Below are 20,866 nucleotides of genomic sequence, written 5' to 3' on the forward strand. Positions count from 1 at the left end.
GACCCCTCACATAAACTTTAGTTCTATCCATAGAGGTTCAATTTCTTTCTTCATGTGATTTGTTCCAAATATAAATTCTTCTAACCTAATCTCATAAATTTAATTGAAACTTGTAAGCGGATAATACTGTCCATAAAATGGAAATTAATCATTTTTAAAGCCAGATTCCAGTGTTACATCCAGGAATATTTTATCCAGAAATATTTGAACAGGAAACTAAAATGGAGAAATTATACCTTAAGTTTTAGCTTTCATATTTTCTAGATTCTGTACTGCTATAGTATATAACTCTGTTCAAGTTCCCTTCACAGTTTAGTTAGACAAAGCTATCCTTTTCCAGCCAGACAACCAAGGACACCATTGCAGCTTCAGGCCCAAAAAATGTAAACAACAGCGAATTGAGGAGAGCAATCTGGGAGGATGGGACTTCATAACCTGGAGCTGTAATTGGACAGTTAACCCCAATATGCAAATGGACCAAAACTTATGAAAATGTGAAAAACTTGTGACCAATTGTCCATCTTGGGTCCATCTTGGGTGGAGCCACAGTTGGACTCTGCCAAGGTGTATCCTTTGAAAGCCTTTTTAATAAAAACCTACCTTATTCCTTTAACACTATCTAGCCTCTGTTCTAGGTAGCCTCAAAAGGCATCAGAAAGAATTGTTCAGTGAATAATTTAGATTAATTTCTTCAAAACAAAGGGATGATATTGCTACATGAGGACAATTCTATGCTGAGAACAGGTCAGCTAAAGTTTCTTTTCCTGTGATCACTGTTTTTGCTGGGGAAAGGAAGGAACATCAAATACTCAAATAGTTCACCTGAAAAAGGAGCAGTAACTACTGCTTCAGAGTGAGAACACATTCCTTGTTTCCTCTAAACACAAACTTATTTCAAGTAAAAGTAATCCTTTCAAAAAATGAAACCATTATCTCTGGCTCATTAAGACAAATTTCAGTATTTTTGTCCATTTTCAGAGATGGTTTGATAAAGGTATTGTTTCCAATTACTGTTGACACATTTCTTGAACTTGGCTTACTAAAGCATACAGGCATATGTGAAATGTCTGTGTTCAATATCACTTATTCCCATATGCCTAACTCAGAAATCACTGTTTAATCAATCCACAAGTGGAGACAAAATCCATTAGGCTTACAATCAATGACTGTAGATCATCTTCAAATAAAGTCTTCACTAAAGAGCTCTTTTCAAACTGAGCAAACATTAAGTCCTGAAGTTATATAATCAGCAAACATCTACTCACCAGAAAGTGTATCAAAGTCAGAACTTGGCATATCATAACACAGCTTTGATTTACAAGGTGATGTATGTTCATGGCAGACAAAAAAGAATCAGCCCTGGCAGACAAAAAAGAAGGTGAAACTTTAACACTTATCTCCTTTTCATATGCTAGTCACAATAAAAATGAATTTGAAAATGTTTTCTGGAGTTAGAACAATATTTTGCTTATGAAGGTTCAGTGAGAGGCTGTTGCACACTCATACAGTGCAAAATTCTATATTCATTGTATTTTCACTGCTGACAAATAAGGAAACATTAAGAATTCCGTCTAACTTTGGTAATTATGAATTACTTAGATTGTGTAAATAGCATTTAACAAGAACATAGAGATTTGGAAACAAAAGGCAAAGTATAGCATTTTCTTTCCAAAGCATGGCTTTACTCTATTGTCTTGCACACAAAATTTCCAGGATAAATTAATAGTCAACTGTCATGTTAAGCCCCCTTGATACCAAGTGTCAGTTATCAAAAAAAAATATATATCCTATATCTTGTCATTAATCTGCACTGGGTTTTATCCACAGATCTCAAAACAAGCCAACGAGCTGCCAACCCTGACAGCTGCAAATGTCTCCTGCATGAACGTGTACTGTGGGTTAGATTCCTATCTCAGTTACAGCAGTAACAATAAAAGCTCCTTTTGTAAGCAACATGAAAGAAGTACATCAATTATCTATGGTAAAATTACAGGTAGAACCTGCATGAATATGGGAAAGAAAATGAAACAGTAATTTTGTATGTATAAATATTACAAATTTAACTCTTAATAAATTAACCATTCGATCAAATAAATGAGGAAACTACTCCAAGCAACAAAAAACCTCCCACCCCTCCATTTTTGAAAATTGATTATACTGGTTCTGCACCAGTAAGACATTTGCTATTTGATTTTATGCTTACATGGGGTGAAAACTATTTCAAGTCTAAAGAACTGACAAACTCTTTTAGGATATTATTTTTTATTGTCAAGAGGAGATCAACCACCTTGCATTAGATCTCCCTCTTACTCTGCTCCTGAACTCTAAGGATTCAATGCAGTTGAATGCTCCCCCTTATGGGCTGCTACAACATGACATTATCGTGCTCTGTATTTCTCTGAACTAAATGCTACCACCTCCAACAGAGTTAAGATAGGTCTAGAGTGATACAGCCCATAGGAACTCTTTCATTTCACTACATCCCTGAAAGCAGATTTTTGCAACTGCGAATTGTCATTCTTTGTTTTGCTTTTAAATGTGGTTTTGCTCATCATTATTAAATTTCAGAATAAATATATAGGAAGAGAATTGATTAAGTCAGGCTCTGCTGACTAGTGTTTTGTTCTTATTGGAATTTACCCTGGACAATAAATACAGCTAAGCATTGTTGTTAGCAGATTCGCCACTCCAGTGACTTGTTTGAAACCACATTTATTAATCCGGTAGGAACCAAATGTAGAATAGTGAAACAAAATTTAATTAAAATGGTATTTACTATATTTTCCTGAAGAAGTGGAAAAAACTACAGTATATGTATGTAGCCACTAGCATCTACTCTCTGTGTAGATTTGGTGAGAATAACTTCCACCTCCAAGTTCACTACTCGTTCTTCAAATCAAGCAGTCTATTTCAAAATGGATTTGCAATTTCATTGTGCTAATCCTTTAGAAGAAAACTTTACTAGTTAGATCTTATATAAGATCTGCTGTCCTAGATTATAATTCACTCAACTTGAAATGCCTTAAAATTCAGAAAGTCTTTCCTGGGTTCTGTTTTCACCCTATTACTGACTGAAAACACACAGGGTCTCTCACCTGCTATATCTGACTGTAATAGCTCATTCCTCAGGGCAGTTTGTGTCAGTACACGTTCCCTGTTCTACTATGTCCTCACATGCTTGAGGAGGGGAAAGTGTGTTGATATTTTTAACCTGAAATGTTATTCAAACAGTAAAACACATAACTACATTGATCCTCTTCACTTCTTTTTAACACCAATTCATCTCCTCAAAATGTGCTGAAAAACATTCATTAACAGTGATATAATTTCACCTCCTTTGTGCTGTGTCAGTCCAGCAAAGTGCTCTGTTCTCTTGCAAAGTCTTCAAAATTCAGCTGGTAACTTCAAAGAACAGCAAGCCCTAACTTCCCCCAGCAGATCCTGTAACATAAAGGAAAGCACATTAAGGATTAAGATCCTCTCTGGAAATAAACAGAACTTCATTTGATTCAAGTTCTTCTCCCTGAACTTTAACTGAGTGGTTTTGGGGTCATTCTAATAAAACAGTTCACTAAAAGGCATCCTTTCTGAAAGTGCTTTTATCTTTGCTTGTTCCACTCATAAAAATAAAAATGAATGGGTTTATCTGCAATGGATTTGCAATTTAGATATCTAAACAAAAGAATCAGATTAACAATTTTCTGCAACATATTAATTCGGTGGGAGCTAATATTTTAAAAAAAATTGTTTAGAACATTTATTAGAACACTCAAAGTGTATAAACAATACAAAGGATAAAAGCAACAACAGAACTTGGCAAAAACCTCCTAAAATCCCTCTAAAAAAAAATAAGCTTCAATACTGGAACTCCATATAACATTTGACAAATAGTTCCCAGCACTATTTTCATCTCCTCCTCTGTGAACAGCGGGGGTGGTGTCATCTCCATTCAAGAAGTTCACTTGATTCTGCTTTTCAAGTTTCCAAATAATATTAAATTCAAAAACCAAAATTCCTCTATTAGGCAAAAATTTTACAAGTCTTAAAGTCTTACCTTCTGAAACAGGGAAAGTATTCAACATTTCTCCTAAATTCTATTATGAAGCTATCAAAAAGCACTGAAATTTTACATGAAATGTTAAATTTCAACTTTGCTCTGAGATTGATTGTATTTGAATAGAATCTTCTTTTGGCTCTAGGATTCTTCTATATGCAGTTGCACAAAAAAGTTTTGAGGTTTTAAAACTGGAGTCCATAGTGGGAACTAATTGTAAATGTATTTTCTTACTAGTCATAGGTAGTAGAGGTAAGGATATTTTTCTTAGAAAACTAAACATCATAAATACGAAAGTCTGTCTTTCAGACAGAGTGAACAGATACAGAAAGCTGCTTTTCCAAAACAGAATCACCTTGATTTTGTGATGCTTCTAATCTTTCAAGAAGGGGGGAAACATCCCACTCCCACAGGCAGTTTGTAATCTAAAAGCACACACATTGACAGAAACTCATGGAGGGAAAAAAATGGAGGCAGGAAGGAAATCCTTATGAATTTATAGATTGGCTCCCATCAAACAGAGGGGTCTGGTCTCCTCTTCAGTCTGATTTGAATCAGTAGCAGGGTGAAAGCCAGACTTTCAGACACACAGACAAAGTTGGCCACCATGTCCTTCCCAGCACCTTCTTAGAGATTCTTAACCACACTTCTGCAGGAGAGGAGTCTCAGCTTATTTAGTTTGACAAGCAAGTATCTTGTTTGTCACCAAAGGAGCTCTCAGGTTTCCTGAGATACAGATAAAAAATCTGAAGGAGATTGATAGAAGAAAACCCTCACAAAAATATTACATTCTTTCTGGCCTTTTATTCCTGCTGTTCTGCTCTTACACAAGGTGTTGACTCACAGGCCTTTGCATGCTGCGAGAAACAGCAAGAGTTAAGAGAGCTGAGTGCAATTCATCTGTTATAAGAACAAAAAGGAAAATGAAGATAATTATTTAGAGTATCATGAAGTTCCTGAGTTCAGTCCATCCAGGGCAGAACCTCAGTTCTTAAGACATTGCAATCATTCAATACCTCAATTCAAGCTTCCTTTGGGATCTGCAATTATTTATGAAGTCTTGATAGATAATTATGGAGGAAAGAGGTGAGCAAGATTCTCAGTAAAAAAATTCATTATTTAATGAGTCAGTGATTGTGAGGCTTTCAGAGTGCAACATGAAAATTACTTGATGGTTACTGTCCCTCACATGTTATTGATCTTACTTCAACTTCAGAAACAAAGACATGGCTGAGGCTGATGTAAGCACCCTGCAAACTGGCAGTAGAAATCCAAAAGCTGGACTGGCCAGTGGAGCAACACCGATGGCCTCCTGTCAGTGATGTGACAGGGACACTGGATCAGAGTGCACGCAGCACACACTGTGACAAAATATTAACTCTAAACAATACAATTATTTCTGTGCCTGAAATTCCAGCTACAGGTCAGCCACCCAAGTCAACAGGAAAGAGTGGAGATGAATACAGTTAAAAGCAACTTTTTTTTTAATAACTTCTAATCTGTTAAAAGCTATGGGCCATTCCAATTCATTCTGATACAGATGTACCAGGGCCAGTGTCTGTTCTCACAGCTTTTGCACTCATATGTGCCAATCACAGATACAGCACAGTGTATGAAGCGTTATGAACTGGGGCACAGCTGACCAAAAGGAGAGAATTGCCAGGGAATTCAGTGGTCTGCTGTAGTCTGCCAACAATGGAGAGATGCAAAATTACAAGCAGAAATAATAGATCATGCTCTGGACAGTGGAGAAGAGGTGACAAATGAGGCATGGGATGTTATGCAGAACATGTACATTCCAGAGGATGAAAGTCATCACTGCATCATCTGATTTCTAACTTCTGGCCTCAGTGGATAACCATAGCATAGTCAAATCTCATTGCTTTGAAGGTCACTGCTGAGGTTTTTATCAGCCTGACATTTGTTGTCAACTTTTTTTTTCTAAGTTCTCATTTCATTTTAATAACAAAGGAATGAGGACATGAAGGTTATGCGTAAAAAAACTCCCACTGATTTTTCATAAAATACTTGAATCTAAACAGACTTCAATTTATCAGGAATGTAGATAACATTACCAAGTCTTTATTCACATTATACCTCCAATCAGCTTTTGAAAACAGGCATGGAATTCTAAAGTAGGACTGCTTTTGAGGTGTTCAAAAACCTAAAAGAAGCATAAGAAAAATACCATACAGAGTTAACTTAGTGTTTGAGTTAACTTAATCTCTTTCTAACTTCCTATGGTTTATGGTTCACTTCTCTAGAAGTGCAGTTAATATTCACCGGTTCTAAAGAAAAGAATATTTCTAGAGAAGTGAAGCATTCATCACTGAGGGAAAACAGGAAGCTTCTATTTCTACTACTGTTCAGTTTATTGTCTGGCAAATGCAGGTTTGCCCAATGCAGTGCAAGACAAAACAAAAGCAAGGGGAAATCTGCTTAACACCATAATTAAGACACTTCTTATCCCCCCAAACAGTAGCCTATTCTCCTTTACACTATCTGATAAAACAGCAATGTTAAATACATCAACATTAGGTAAATAATTTACACTGTACACTGAAGTGGGAATTTTACAATAAAAATTCTTCTTGCAAATGCAGTTTAGCCAGTGTGTTTATTCCCCACATTGCTTCAAAGTATATTCATCATTTGAGATATATCATTCCCATGACAATGGGATCACAAGGAATCGTGGTATAACAATGCTAGACCAAACAGACAGAATGTCAGCAGTGTCAAACTGGCAAATACATCATTTAACCAGAGATCAAAAGAGAAAATCTGAAGGTCAGAAATGCAATATTTATAATGCTGTCAACAGATGGATGCATACCAAACACCTCATATCCAGACCCCTAAAAAGCTTAGCAGAGGAATGTTTACAACACACAAGAGAAGTGCTACTGGAGTGTCCTCCATTCGTTTCCAATATGAATGAACTCTGAGGCAAGCATTTCCTAATACGCTCCTCAGGAACAGCAAAAAATCTTGAAATACACTTTCATGCCACCAACATAAGCAGCAGCCAGCTACTACCCTCATTCCCACTAATTCCACCTGGTACAACAAAACCCGCCCAGCATTTTTCCAATAAGCAACACATTTCCTTGGAAAGAAACCAACATGATTAGGATAGCTGCTGGCTTTAGAAAAGAGGAGAGAATAAACAGAACCAACTCTGTATTGTCACTGATTCATACAAAGCACTTTGAACAGTGCAAAGAAAATACCTGTGAGAAAATTCATGGTTTGTCTTGAGTATCTCTGTGGCAATGGAACTGGAGATGCTAAAGCTATGGGAGGAAGGTTGACAAAAGCAAGCTCACAAAAAAATGGAAAGGGAATTGACATAAGCTCACCAAACTCTGGCTTTATTCAGCATATAACAATACAAGACTGCTCCACATTTGGTGTGGGAAAAAAATCTATCACTGTTTTTTCCTTTCATACCTCTCCTGTAATCATGAGAGCATTTTACTCAGATGTAATTTCACTTAATACCATGGTGATAGATGTTCAACAACATTACCATTACCTAATGATAACCAAAATCAAGCTAATAAAAAGGATCCAGAATAAAAAGTTATGAAATTACAGAGTTTAAGTTTGTGAGTCAAATGAGAAAAAATCAAAAGCAGTTTGTCATTTTCTTCTTGATAGCTTTTTCATTTGCAATTTATTATCATAAACACAGTATCTCTTGAAATATCTTTTTGATATATCCTCAAATACAGTCAGAATTCTAAAAAAATTAGATCTCTCAGCTTTCACGGTCCTTCTTATTGAGATTTTATCATATTCTCTGTGGACTGTCACACTCTGCTCATTAAATTTTATCTATGTCAGCAAGCTAAGGACATAAGAAATGTAAAAGCCCTATTTATGAATCCAAAAACCTTGAGAAACATTGTCTATTTATATAGCTTGTCTCTTCTTTCCTTTTCTTTACTTTTTGTACCCTTCCACTTCTAAAACCCTCTCCCTTTTTCAATCTCTTCAATTTCTCTATCTTCGATTTCTCAATCTATCTTCAAGCTCTTTGGAATTCCTCCTTTTGTCTGCCTTTATTTAAGAGGCTTAGAAGTTCATTTTCCCAACTTCATTTTCAGGGATCTGCTGAGTGGAAGTAGAGAGGAGGTTTGCTTGTTTTTGGTCCAAACAATATCTGGATGCTGGCCAGCTTACATGGACGCTCCACCCCGTCCCTCTTGAATAGTGAATAGCATGCTTCCCTGAACCCTTTGGTCCTCCCAAAACAATCACTTCTTGCTCCTTTCCTTCCTTCCTTCCTTCCACATGCTGTCTTTGTGACAATAAGCAATAAATACCTTGCCCAAACAACTTTATATTGCAGCTTCTGTTCTCAGACTCTCCCTTCTCTCTCTAATATTTAGCCAGTTTCCCTCAGAACTCCTTCTCTCCTACAGAAAGGTCTTGGATTCTGAAGTGCCCTGTTCCCCTCACCCTGTTATTTATCCTTTCCAGTTTTATCTCAGTTGTTCTAAATAAGTAGAGGAACTGAAGTTCTGACCTTCAGAATTCACCTGGTACAAGTTTTTGAAGGAAACCTCCATGTCAGAATCACAGACACACTATAATGCAGTACCATAACAGACCATGGCACTGGATGCACCAACAGGGTCAACTTTGCTGAGATCTTCCACTGTAAAATATCATGTGATGCCCACTGAGAGCTGAGGTATTACTTTGACATTTTTCCATTTATTTCATAGCAAGAGTCATGGGCATGGTAAAATACTTTCTACATATATCAGTGCTCAAGCCTCAAAAAGATCAATAGTGGTTGAAGAAGAATTCATTACACTAACAAAACCCATCAGAGAACACTTAAAAAAAATTAAAGCAAGCATCAGCCACAGCATTTCAAATTTAAGTTGCCTTATTTAAATAAAATTTCTAGGCAAGACACTGAAATAATACTGAATTGCTGTTTTTAAATTTACTCACTTGGTTTTAGTGCATAAAAACGTTGCCAGATGGAAAGCTGTTTGTGTACACATTTTTCCATATTTTATCAGAAGAGTCAACACAGATGAATTTCAAAAGAGAGGTTTTATAAAGAAACTATATGAAGTCTAAGCGCAAACTATACAAGGCAGCACATAAATCTAGAGAAACAGACAGCAAGTTTTACCAACATGTTCAAAAGAATAATAATCAAAAAAGTGGCTCAGTTAAACAGCAAAGAATACTGAGTACTGGCAAAGGATATCACAACCAAGCACTACAGCATCAATTCCAGCCTTCAAAAAAATCAAAGAGAATTTTTAATGAACATTGTCATTTTTGTAGCAGGTTGTGATTTTATTACTGATATATTTTATTGTACTAGTTGAAAACATGATTTTTTTGAAAAGATAAAGAAAACTAGGTGCAAAATCCAGGCTACAAAGAAATACCTATGAGAATAAGTACATTTTTAATGCATGGTTCGTTGTAGGGAAGCTCTCTAGAATAACAGCTGAATGTATTGCTAGATCCAAAGAGAAGGTCAAACTAACAAAGAAAAGCCATATCAAAAGATTTCAGAAGGTTGAGTGAGAACACAAAGAGCAATTGTCCTTGAGACAATGGGGTTTATGTCATGTATCCAGCCTCTCTGACAAAACTTGCAAAAAAAATCCCCCAGCATTCGGCAGTAATTAACATTCAGTTGAAACTACATGCCCCAGAAATGGATTAAAGAATTACTGAAATAAAGAAAAAGGGCATATTTATGCAGCAAATTGTATGTAGTGGAAGTGATTTAAAGGTGACAGGTTTCAAATCAGTGAATAGCCTTGAACGGTACTACCATTCTCAGCAAATTTTTGGGGATCTGAGGTTTGTCTTCGTATTTTTTCCATTTGAGGCTTCTTTGGCTCTCAGTCTTTTGTGATCCCAAGAAAAGCCATACACCAAAACTAGAACAACAGACATGGAAAAAACCCAGGTGCCCATTTCATAACATGAAGATTTTCATAACTTTTGGACAAACATGGATATATTATGTCCTGTGATTCTCCTTGCTACAGCACTGAATGCTCTCACAGAAACAAGGATGGAGGAAAACACTGTGACAGCAAACAAGGAGATTGGCAAAGATCCATGAAGTTCTTAGGCAGGTGTAGGTCTCTTTGGCCTCTGAAAAACTCCTTAATTGACTTATCAAAATCATTAAAAACAATCTACTTCAGTCACAAAGGAAACTCGAGACTCTGGAATGGGGTTTTCATACCTCCTATATCTACAGGGCAAATATCTCACCTTGAACATCACGGGGGAAGGAGGAGAGCAAACTAGAGAGCAGTCAGCCCAACTTCAAACCTCATAAATATACAAAGCAAATGTTGGGCCTCAATATAGCTATAAATTGTTTCTGCAGTAAAAACTGACTTTTCAGGAACAAACTGTGTCAAACCAGTCTCATTTCCTTCCCCATTATGATAGCTACCTAGATAAGGGGCACAAAGCTCATATTAAAACTGATGCTTTTTATTAGGGTCCCACATAAAAATCATCACATACAAACTAGAGAAACATAATTAAAGCACTGTTTTTTGTAAGACAAACAGTGTCTGTCTGACTCTCATTGAGAATATATCCTGTGAATCACTACCAAACTCAAGGAGTATTTCAAGTAGAGTTACACAGGGATTTGTCCTGGTCTTAACTGTACTCAGGATTTTGTTAATACCATGGGTGCTGCACAGTAAGCATTCCTAAAGTCTATGAGGATATTACTGAGCCAAAGTGGTTTCCATGAGCTAAAGAGTATACTGGGACCAGTTTAGACACCTCATTTTTCAGAAAGAGACAGCCAAATTGAAGAGTGTGCTGAAAGGGAAAAGACTTAAGAGTTTCTCACACCACTACTTATGAACAAATGCTCCTGAAACTGGGTTGGCTCCTTCAGAATCAGCAGGATGTCTCAGCCAAGCCCATCTGGTGCTTAGACAGCAATTATCCTTACAAACAGACATTTCCTTTTGCTCCCTCCAGCAGCAGAGCAGAAAATTTATTCTAGATCTCCTTGGTGCTGTTCCACTTAAGGACATGGTCAATCTGATGCATCCCCAACAACTCAGTTAAAAAAATGGGTTACTGAACTGTTTTCCAAGACTGACCCAGTTTCCTCTAGTTGTGTTTGATCCTGCCTCTCTGCTGAAGCCCTGCCAAGATCTCGCCAGGTCCCTTTCAGACTCTGTGATTTCTGTTGATTATGTTGTTTTTGTTATTTCCTGTTAAATGAAAAAAAAAATAAAACAAAACCAATTAGCAAGACTTTTATCAAACTTCTAGACAGATAACTGTAAGCAAGACTTCATTTTCCAACGTTCTTTATAGACTTATTTAGACTATGAGTATAATCTAGCCTTTTACTTTAAGAATGTTTTTCTCCCACCCACCATGAATGCCAAGCCTGTCAATCACACTAACAACAAGAAGATACATATGGGACAGTTTAGGAGGAAGAGCAGACATGAGAAACTGCTCCTTTAACTTACTTGGAATCAACTCCAACATGTGTGCCTGGGAGAAAAAAAAAAAAAGAGTATGTGGTAAGTCACGTTACTTTCATTATTTTTATATAAATTTGGGGGAAAAAAACAGGGACAACAGTTCATATTTTCTGTACTGTAATATTCCATTTGCTCAAGTGTATTTTCCTGGGGCAGTATTCCAATGTTACATCCAGTAAAACAAGTTGCTTGCTGCTGCTGAGGGGTTTTGCAAAACCGAACTTTACTGTGGAAGTTTTGAGATACTTTTAACACATTTAGTGCTTATGCTCATGAATATACAGAGCAGTAAGAAATGCCAGTGGTATGACCTAGGAAACAGTTTTATACTGCTTTTTAGCTATGAAATCACAAATTGAGAACTTCATTTACAAAAAGCCAAGGAGTTGGAACATGCAAAAACTTGGTTTTTATGTTGCTTGCACATTTCAGACTCTAGGAAATGAACTTTAGGCAATATAGAGTGTAAAGATGTGTTAACTCTGCTTGATACACATGTTCTGTATGGGAATGAATTTCTCTTTAGAGGACAAAATACCTGGTGTATAAAATGCTCACATTTAGATTCCTCTGAAATTTGGTAGTTCTCAAGCACTAGATGTCCTTTTTTATTAGGAATCAGAAAACGAAATTTCTTAATATATAGAATCAGATTTCTACCTTTTTTTGGAGGAATAAAATTGTAAAACAGTGCAGATTAAAATTGTTAATGTCTCCAGTAAAACACAAGTTTCTAAAATAGCAGATTACTCTCTGCACACATACCAAATACATTTTTAAGCCTAACAGGGTTCACAGCAGATCAGGAGGCTCCAGGGAATTTTCAAGTAGCAAGCGAGCCTGATCTGCCCTAGGCTAGTACTGTTTCACATTCAGGTATCTAAATTCTGCTTCAAAATTTTATGTAAGCACCTGAAAGTTAGGAAAGTAACCATTTCGGTGGCCTGTCTTTATCTGGGGAAGTCTGGAAGCCTCGGTATTCTGCTCAAGAACTCCTCCCACTAGAGCCCTCACAGCCAACATGCGTCCAAGTGCACATATTTATTTGGGTTTATCACACCATGGAGGTGTGATACATTACACAGAGGAACTAGAAGTATGAGGGTACTAGGTAGAATCAGTAATGGAATTTGGGGTTCCTCAGCCAACAATTCTTGAAATAATCCTCTTGAGGGTAATGGAAAGCAAGTGGAAGTGCATGACAATATTCTCCATTTCTGTCACACACACTGAAGGACGGAGAACTACAGCACCAATTGAGCCAAGGGCAAAACCAGCATCAAGAGAGGAGATGCAGGAACCCAGATGAGCCTCCCCACGTCTCTGGTCTTTTTTTTTTTTTCTTTTTTTTTCCCTCTTGTCATTATGTTTAATCTGACTAAAACACTAATGGAAAAATATTTCCTGCAAGTCTTACAAGTCTCTTTGGTTGAAGCAAAGCCCCTTTGGGAGCAGAAAACTGAGCAGGACCTTCCCAAACAGATTCCTGCCTCATTCTGTGGACAGAGGCAGACTGCACTAACCCTGGCCTTTTAAGAGACTGTCCTAAGAGCCTAGAACACAAATTAAGGCAATGTCAACACAGAAGAACTAGCCACAATCTAGTGTTGAGGGAGAGCAGAGAGAAACAGGTAAGACAAGGAGGACACCTGGGCACAGCAAGGTGGGGCAGCTGGCAGGGCAGAGCTGCAGCTCACCCTGCACTGCAGGAAGGAGACAGCAACTGGCAACCAGGAGCAGTTCTCAGCACCTCAGTACTTCCAAAAATGCTCCCTGCCTGATGGGGAGGAGGAGGAGGAGCAGGTACTGCTGGCAGCACACACTGAACTGCAAAATTCTTAACGCACTATTTTTAATTGGCCTTTGAGATGTTCTGAACTAGGACTGCTAACACCTACTCGGTAAGCAAACAGCCTGCACTTCACATTATTAATGTTCCACACCTGATGCCATCTGTTATTTGGTTGTTTCGTGTAAGCAGCCATTAAACCTGTAACTCACACATCTCCTACCGAGCTGCTTCCCACCTTCACAACTCATGACAACTCTACAACAGACAAAATCACTCCTGCACTCAAACTAGGCAAGCAAACTGTCTTGTAAGGAATACATGCACCTCTCTCTTCTGGTTCTGCATATAATGGAAGGAATATTGCTGCCTCCTGACATCCAGGAAGATGGCACCCCTCTTGGAAAAACTCACAGCCAACTTTCTGAAACACTGAACAACAAAAAGCACTATGAAATTCAACATCATTTTTTCATAATATGCCAGCCAAGTACCTCTAAGGTTTTTCTGAGGAGGCCAAATTTAAGATGCAAGAGCTTCAATCATATTCCTGCAACTCTGGGAATGGAGTTCTGCCAGATTCAGTGTTCTGCCAAGTCAGAAAATAGGAAAAAGGTATTCACTGGCAACACCTGACCTGTCAGTCACTCTAACAGTAAAAAAACATGCAGGAAAATTTTAAGGATAGCAGATGAGACACTTGAACTTTTTCAGTAATGACAGGTATGTGCATATGTTGATATAACAACCAGTTCCTTATACTGGAGTCACTCACATAAGAACATTGGGACTTCCTAAATCACCCTTTACAGGCGTTCACTTTAAGGGACCAAACAGGAAAAAAGTTGCAAAAAGGACTTCCCCTTCAGATTTCTACATCAGTAAAAAAAGAGTAAAGCAAGAGTTCAGTAGTACTCATGCAGATCAAGTTTTTTCTCCCTGGAGAGAAGAATGACCACAAAACTACCATCTCAAGAGGAGTTTGAGAACTGGACAGCTTTTCAAGTTGCAGATCTCTTAAGACAGGTACTGAATCTGTATGTAAGACTTTAGAGAGTTCAGTCTATATTCAGCTAGCAGAAACACTGGACTTATCCTTGAAAACCAGATATCTTATCCTACATCTACCACAAATATTTAAAAGTGCTAAAAATAGTTTAGTCACCACTTATATTAATATATAACTTCAGTTTTCTGTAGAAATCTAATTCATGGTAGAAGCAAAGATCTCCAACATTACAAACCATACAAAAAATGTTTTCTCACAGGAGTATTGCTTATAAGAGAAAAGACATTTCATGCCCAAATTTATTTCCTGCTGGGAAAAAATAATTATTTCAGAGAAAGTATGTCTAGTTTTATATGTGACTATAGCTTTAAAATTTACAGCATGTCAATAAGAATCTACTCTTCATGTTTTCTTCTCAATACATATATACACACAGTAGTTGCTAGATGTTGTTTAAGTTGTACTTGAACTTTTGGGGGGGGGGGGAATTGAGTCAGTCCTTTGTTGGCTTATATATTTCTTTGTTCTACAAGGTTGTTTCTAGTATATCAAAAATAACCTGAATTGCACAAAGTATTCCAAGCTCATTTTCAGACATCTTTCACTATCTTACTCATCTCCTCTCAGATATATAAAATATATCCTCCATGATACAGCCTTTTTTAATCACATTTTTCCTTTTAACCTACTGAATACTATTATTCAGGTTTTAGATTTCTACCTGTAATTTCTAAAGCCCATTCATGAAATTGGATATATAACCTCATTTTATCTCTCTTTTGTTTGTTTCTATGCCAGTTACTCTATGTAATTTTATATATAGGAGGTTTTTTTCTTGTGTTAATTCTAATTCTAACTGTAAGAGCACCAGTCTTTTCCAGTACCTTCTTTACACCAACAGTGAGAATTCATGGTCATTAAGGTTTCTCATTTCTGTTCACAAAACTTGCCAATGCAGAGAAACCAGCACGTCTCTGTGTTATTCTATGCCATTACAGAAATTTTGAGGTGCTCAAAGCCAGGCCTGGCTGAAAACTAGAAAACAAATACATTGATTAAATTCTGCCTTGAAATATCAGATCCTGTTACTACCCCAGCACAACACTTTCACCTGAAGATATGCAAGTCACCCAGGAAAACATGACATTTCCCAAGTGTTTCACTTGCAGCAGTGGGAGGCAAGAGCCACAACCACAGTGGCAGCTCTGCTTAGAAGGTAAAAATGGCAAAATATTTACTATGCAGATATAAATGTATATCTCTTAGATCTAAGCAGTTGTAGTACCCAGTGGATATAGTGTGAATTTTATTTCTCATGCACATCAACTCCCCTTGCAAATGAAATTATCATGTCAGAGAGTGGTCTCAGAATAAAGAGTTATTAGTGAATCTGAAGCACTTGGACAATAAAGAGCGCTGTAGAACAGTTCAATTTTGAAAAAAGTCATTCTGTGTTCAGAGAAGGTTTTGAGTACTGTGCAGGACAGGTACACAAGATAGACAAGCAGCGAGCACTGAACAGAAAATAATACATTAACCTTCAGGAAAATAATATCAGCTTCCATGGTCTGTGACTGAGGCTGGGTTTTCTAGAAGAGGTATACTCATGTTGATGCCACAATACATACATATAATGGGTATGTACATGTGTACCATGCAATTTTAGAATCTTCTGAAATTTAAGCCTTAATGACAAATTTTCCTGTGTCATAAATACAGAAGTTCTTGACTAGCCATTCTGCAAAGTGTTTCCAGCCTCATGAAAGGAATTTTGTATAAAATCAATACCTTAACTACTAAATAATAATTAACCACACAGATTTTGCATTTTCCCTCATAAGTAAGTGAAGATAGTAATGGAGACCTGTTAGCCATGTGGATGTACCTCAACGTCATCTTGCACCTATGCTGTAGTTGCAACACTGAAATATTCCATGTTGTGTTCAGAGATTATCTACTTGGCCTCCATTTGCCATATAGTCTGGTCCCTCTCCTAGTACTGATCTTAATGTACTTGTAAGAAAAGTTAATGCAATCTCAAGAAAATTAAAGGTTTCATGGTCATCACTAAACACCAGCAGCAATACACCCACTTGCCTAATGCATTAACCATGTAAAATGAACAAATTTTCCCTTACACATAAGCTTGATTAATAGCATAAGGCAAAGCTCAAAAGCAGCTCATCAAGCCAGTAACTGAAGATATTGGTAGAAACTAGAAATAGATGAGCAGCAGCCAAGAGAAGCAGAAAGTCCATAGCCTTGATTATTTGTCTCTCACCAACACCTATTCAACAGATGGCAAATTAACACAATGCACAAATGACACTAGTCCAACAACCACAGCAACCCTCTCCTTTGAATTGTGATCTATTCTGCATTGCAAACAAGCAGGACTCTTCCCAATCATAGTAGAAAAAAATTTATAAACCAAGGCCTATCAGCTAACAGACAAAAAAAAAGAATATATATCTGAACAGGACATTTTCATATCAAAAAGTAGAAAAAATACACACTGAATATTTAAGCATGATCAGTTTTAAGTAGTCTAGAAATACAGAATTATCTTAGGAAGGCCACATAACTCTGTCTGTAAGAACTTATAGCCCTAATATTTCTCTGTTAGCATCTGATTTGGTCACTACTGATACTGACATTTACATCTAAGCATTACAAATACTAAAACTCAATTTGAGAGTGGTACATTCTTAAAGAAAAGATTCCCAAATATTTTGCCACTTTCTATGCATAACAGTTAATTTCTTTCAAAAGCCACACTAAGCCATCTAACACACCATGAGATTTTTTTAGGACATCTTCAGCCTTGATGCATTCTTTTCCTCTCCTTAACAGAAAATCCAATGTGTCTATTTTTTCCAAACTACTATTCAGTCGTTAGTTCTATTTCAAGATGTAATATTTCTGGACATTCTGGTTTCATTTGAATTTATAATTAACATCAACTTTGTTAAAAAACACGATTACCACAGCCAAGCTACAGAAAAAAAAAAAAAAAAAACCCTGTTTCTGAGCCTGAGTTCTTTCCAGCAATGCCCATCAGCATGGTAAGTGCAAGACACAGCCCAAATAGCTGGTACCAAAGTCAAGCAGAGCAAACAGAGGCTGGTAAACAGCCATTGTGGGATGATGGCATGGCTACTGCTTAGCTTTTTCCTCAGGTTACCTTTTAAACTGTTTCTAATTCTGGCTTCTTATCCCACAGCAATCCACAGTACTCCTGTTGGGCTCCTTGCTCCACTTATATGATATTTGCTGCTTGGAAATCTCTTTTTGTCTACTCCATCCACAATTTCATTAGCCCTTATCCCCTGTAATCTTTCTTCCTAAGAAAGAGGTAAAACTGTGTCTCTTATCTCTTACGTGAAAGTCACTGCCTGAGCATTACAGTTACTCAATACTCTTTTTCTAATTATCTTTGTCAAGTAGTATAACAATTTCCACAACCCTAAGTATTTGAGCATGGAAATATTAATTAGTTTGTTTACAAATGCCAAGTTTCACACTATTGTAATCTTGTCTTTTTTTCTCACCTCAGTTTGGAATGCCTGAATCTGCTGTGGTTGTAGAAAAACTGTGCATGAGTGGATCTCATTTCTTGGTAAGCAAATATTCCATAAGATCTCTCACTCAGATGTATTTCAGCTTGGGGATTGTACTCCTTACAGTGCCAGGAAATAATGTGAAATGTTTCCTTCTCTATACACACTTCATCAATTGCTTTGATTTTGCATTTGAGTGGGTTGATTTCCACCTCTGACTCAAGGAATCCCTGTACACAAAAGAAATCCCAGTCAGCCTTCCCCCCTCCAGAGAAAGAGCAGATATAATCAGCCATCAGCACACAGGTGTGGCAGGGGACAGCTCATGAAATATGAGGAGGTTGTGGGGTTTTTTAACAATATAGATATTTTAAAGCCATCATTTATGTAAAAGCTTTTTGATAAAATTTGCATTATCAAGAACATTTACCAGCAGAGAATTGTACATAAATTTTGTAGAAAAAGTTTAAAGAAACAATGCCTGAAAAATCTGATAATGTCCTTTCCTGACCTCTGTAGAATTTTTTGTATGAGCATGTTTAATTGATTGCAACTAATAAGGAGAGAAGACTAAAGTAACTCCTTGAACTGCAGCAATTCCTCTATCAATAATACCATCTGTGTAACTACTGAAGGAAGTTCCTTAAAATCTATTTAAAGGTAAAATTATTGTTATGGTGCATTTATGCACTGCAGAGATAATATGTTTGCTTGGCAATTCATTGCTAAACAGAACTGTTTCCTGGGTGCATCAGGAGTTATATCTGCTGTTTACTCTAACAAGAGCTTCAGTGCTGCAACATGATTCATGAGACTGCAGGTGCACCATGGCCACAGAGTAAAACTGGGTTTTACCAGCTCACACCAATGCAGTGGGGCTGACAAAGCTGCCAAGTCCACTCTGATGCCTGTCCCATCCATCCATTACAAACTGGATCACTGAAGGTGCTGCAGTCCCCATCACTGGATGAGAGGCAGTGAAGTTAAAGTTAAGGGTGGACGTGGCAGCTTCCTGTGACTCTGTAAATAAAGCTGTAGAGCAGCAGTGGACTGAGAAGTAATTTCAGATGTTAGTGGCAACCAATTCAAAACACATGTGAAAAAAGCAAGGAGAACAATGGATGACCTTTGGACAGTCTACAACAGAAAAGTAGTATGAGTAAAAACAAAAGTATTTGCTAGTATGTTATCCAAACTATGCAGTGTCTTCTAAATAGCTTTAAAGACTACTTTGCACTGCCAAAAACACGGCATCATACATGCAACACAATAAGCAACATACATTTTTTATGTCTGTATAGAAAAATTGAGACAGGTCTCACACACTGGTAGAAACTTTCTTCCAAATTTTATATATTCTTTAATTGAATTGCTCAGTAGCATTGTCAACGTGATAAATCTGCATGCTTGAAACAGAATTAATTATGACAATACTAAAAAAATTCAAATACCTATATTTTTCTATCATTAACAGCCTTATTTGACTAATTGTAAGATGCTGTTCACCTATGTACAAGCTAACACTTATATCAACTTTAAAGTAATTAAATCAACAGCCAAGTTTTTATTCCAAGCTCCTAGCCCAATACACGAGAAATCTGTACTACACCAGAAATTAAATGTTCCTTATCTGCTACAAGGTGTGTTTAGAAAGCACAGTATCCAATGGAGTAACCACATGTTGGTCATTGCCACTCAGAAAATCTGAGGTTTTCTACATAACATATAGCATGATTCCTTAACTGCATTTACTGTTCTGTAGAGATGTTCAGAATTCAAAAATCCTACAAGTCCTGAAGCTGTTATGTGCCTGTTAACTGTCTTTTGCAAGAACCTGAGGGTTTGCACTTCAGTTTATCCTTCAGTTATCAGAAGAATATTATTTCTTTCTACTCCTGTCTGCAAAGTCTAAACAGAAGCTCAGTATCCCCTTTAGACATTGAGATTAGAATCATTAGAGAAAAGCTGGCCATCTATCACTACACACCAATGACCCAAAAAAACTAAGCCCAAAACCCTAAAAACACTTGAACAAGCCTGATGACACCTAGTAAATAGACGTGACAGGTTTACCTTTGCATAATAATTTTTAAAAAGCAAATACAGGTTTGCTGCTGTGTGTGCATAGACACCCTGTGCACATATGGACATCTCACAATACATGTGCAGTGTTTCTGTGTGTCTAGCAAAAGTTAGATGAACATTTAGCTACAGATCTGGTTTTGCTATGAGATCTGTTAGGAATCACTAAAAGTGAAAGTTCCTTTTAGCCTGGCAGATAAAGAAGAAAGCAACTCTGTGGTATCTGACCTGAGAACACAGTGAGCACATTCAGAGGGGCCCAAGTTGCTGTTTTACCTTTGCATCAGCTGGAAGATTGTCTTCCATCCCAGCTGCAGAAGGCACATCCGAGTGCCTGGGAAGGCAGGCAGGGCACCCCAAGGGGAGCCACCCCAACACCAACCCATCCCAGCCTTCACAACTCCCAGCCAACCCCCTCTTCTCACAGTGTCACTCCTCCAGCCTGCCCCAAAGCCCTGCTATGGCACTGACCCCTAAGAACACGCTGTGCAGGGGCTTTGTGCCAGTGAGATGTGCCAAAATCCAGAGGTCGTGCCAGCCCACTTCTGGGCAGCACTGGAGGGAAGCTTTCCTGGAAAGAAAGACCTGCAGCCAGCATACTGCACTTTTAGCAAAGATATAAACACCAACCCACCAGATGTGCCCTTATTTCCTGGTTTCCCAGTGAGGACACCCATCTTTTCAATTTTTCCAAAGAGGAATATTGTCAAATGTTGGGAGAATGCTGCAGAAAGTAATTATCCTATAGCCTGCCACTGAACTAACACGAAACAACTTAGGGAGCACAAAATCTTTCATGTCAAATGCAAACTGCATTTTATTTGAAAGTGAATCAAACATTTATCA

General features: G+C 37.4%; 2 protein-coding genes across 12 annotated transcripts in view; one reads left to right on the forward strand and one right to left on the reverse strand.

The window, feature by feature from the left end:
* DNTT (DNA nucleotidylexotransferase) overlaps positions 1-20,866 on the reverse strand; it is a 148,439-nt gene that overhangs the window by 90,406 nt on the left and 37,167 nt on the right. For 4 of the 6 annotated variants that reach the window (XM_063163457.1, XM_063163451.1, XM_063163452.1 and 1 more), the window contains exons 2-5: positions 11,566-11,590; positions 11,185-11,298; positions 3,333-3,441; positions 1,266-1,359 (exon numbers count right to left, since the gene is read on the reverse strand). Coding sequence is in view for 5 of the 6 variants with exons in the window: in XM_063163451.1 (XP_063019521.1) it covers positions 1,266-1,337 (72 nt within the window). In the remaining variant the exon portion in view is untranslated. Of the gene's footprint in view, positions 1-1,265; positions 1,360-3,332; positions 3,442-6,151; positions 6,219-11,184; positions 11,299-11,565; positions 11,591-20,866 lie in introns of all 6 variants that reach the window. The other 2 variants (XM_063163455.1, XM_063163456.1) reach the window with 2 other exon arrangements.
* The window catches only part of BLNK (B cell linker), a 90,049-nt gene continuing 80,668 nt past the window's right edge, over positions 11,486-20,866 (forward strand). For 3 of the 6 annotated variants that reach the window (XM_063163440.1, XM_063163443.1, XM_063163441.1), the window contains exons 1-2: positions 14,306-14,395; positions 17,935-17,997. In XM_063163440.1, the coding sequence (XP_063019510.1) occupies positions 14,321-14,395; positions 17,935-17,997 (138 nt within the window). In that variant the 5' untranslated portion in view covers positions 14,306-14,320. Of the gene's footprint in view, positions 11,620-14,291; positions 14,396-17,934; positions 17,998-20,866 lie in introns of those variants that run through there. The other 3 variants (XM_063163444.1, XM_063163446.1, XM_063163447.1) reach the window with 3 other exon arrangements.

Source organism: Melospiza melodia, chromosome 9 (assembly GCF_035770615.1).
Source record: "Melospiza melodia melodia isolate bMelMel2 chromosome 9, bMelMel2.pri, whole genome shotgun sequence".
In the NCBI taxonomy this organism is placed as follows: Eukaryota; Metazoa; Chordata; class Aves; order Passeriformes; family Passerellidae; genus Melospiza; species Melospiza melodia.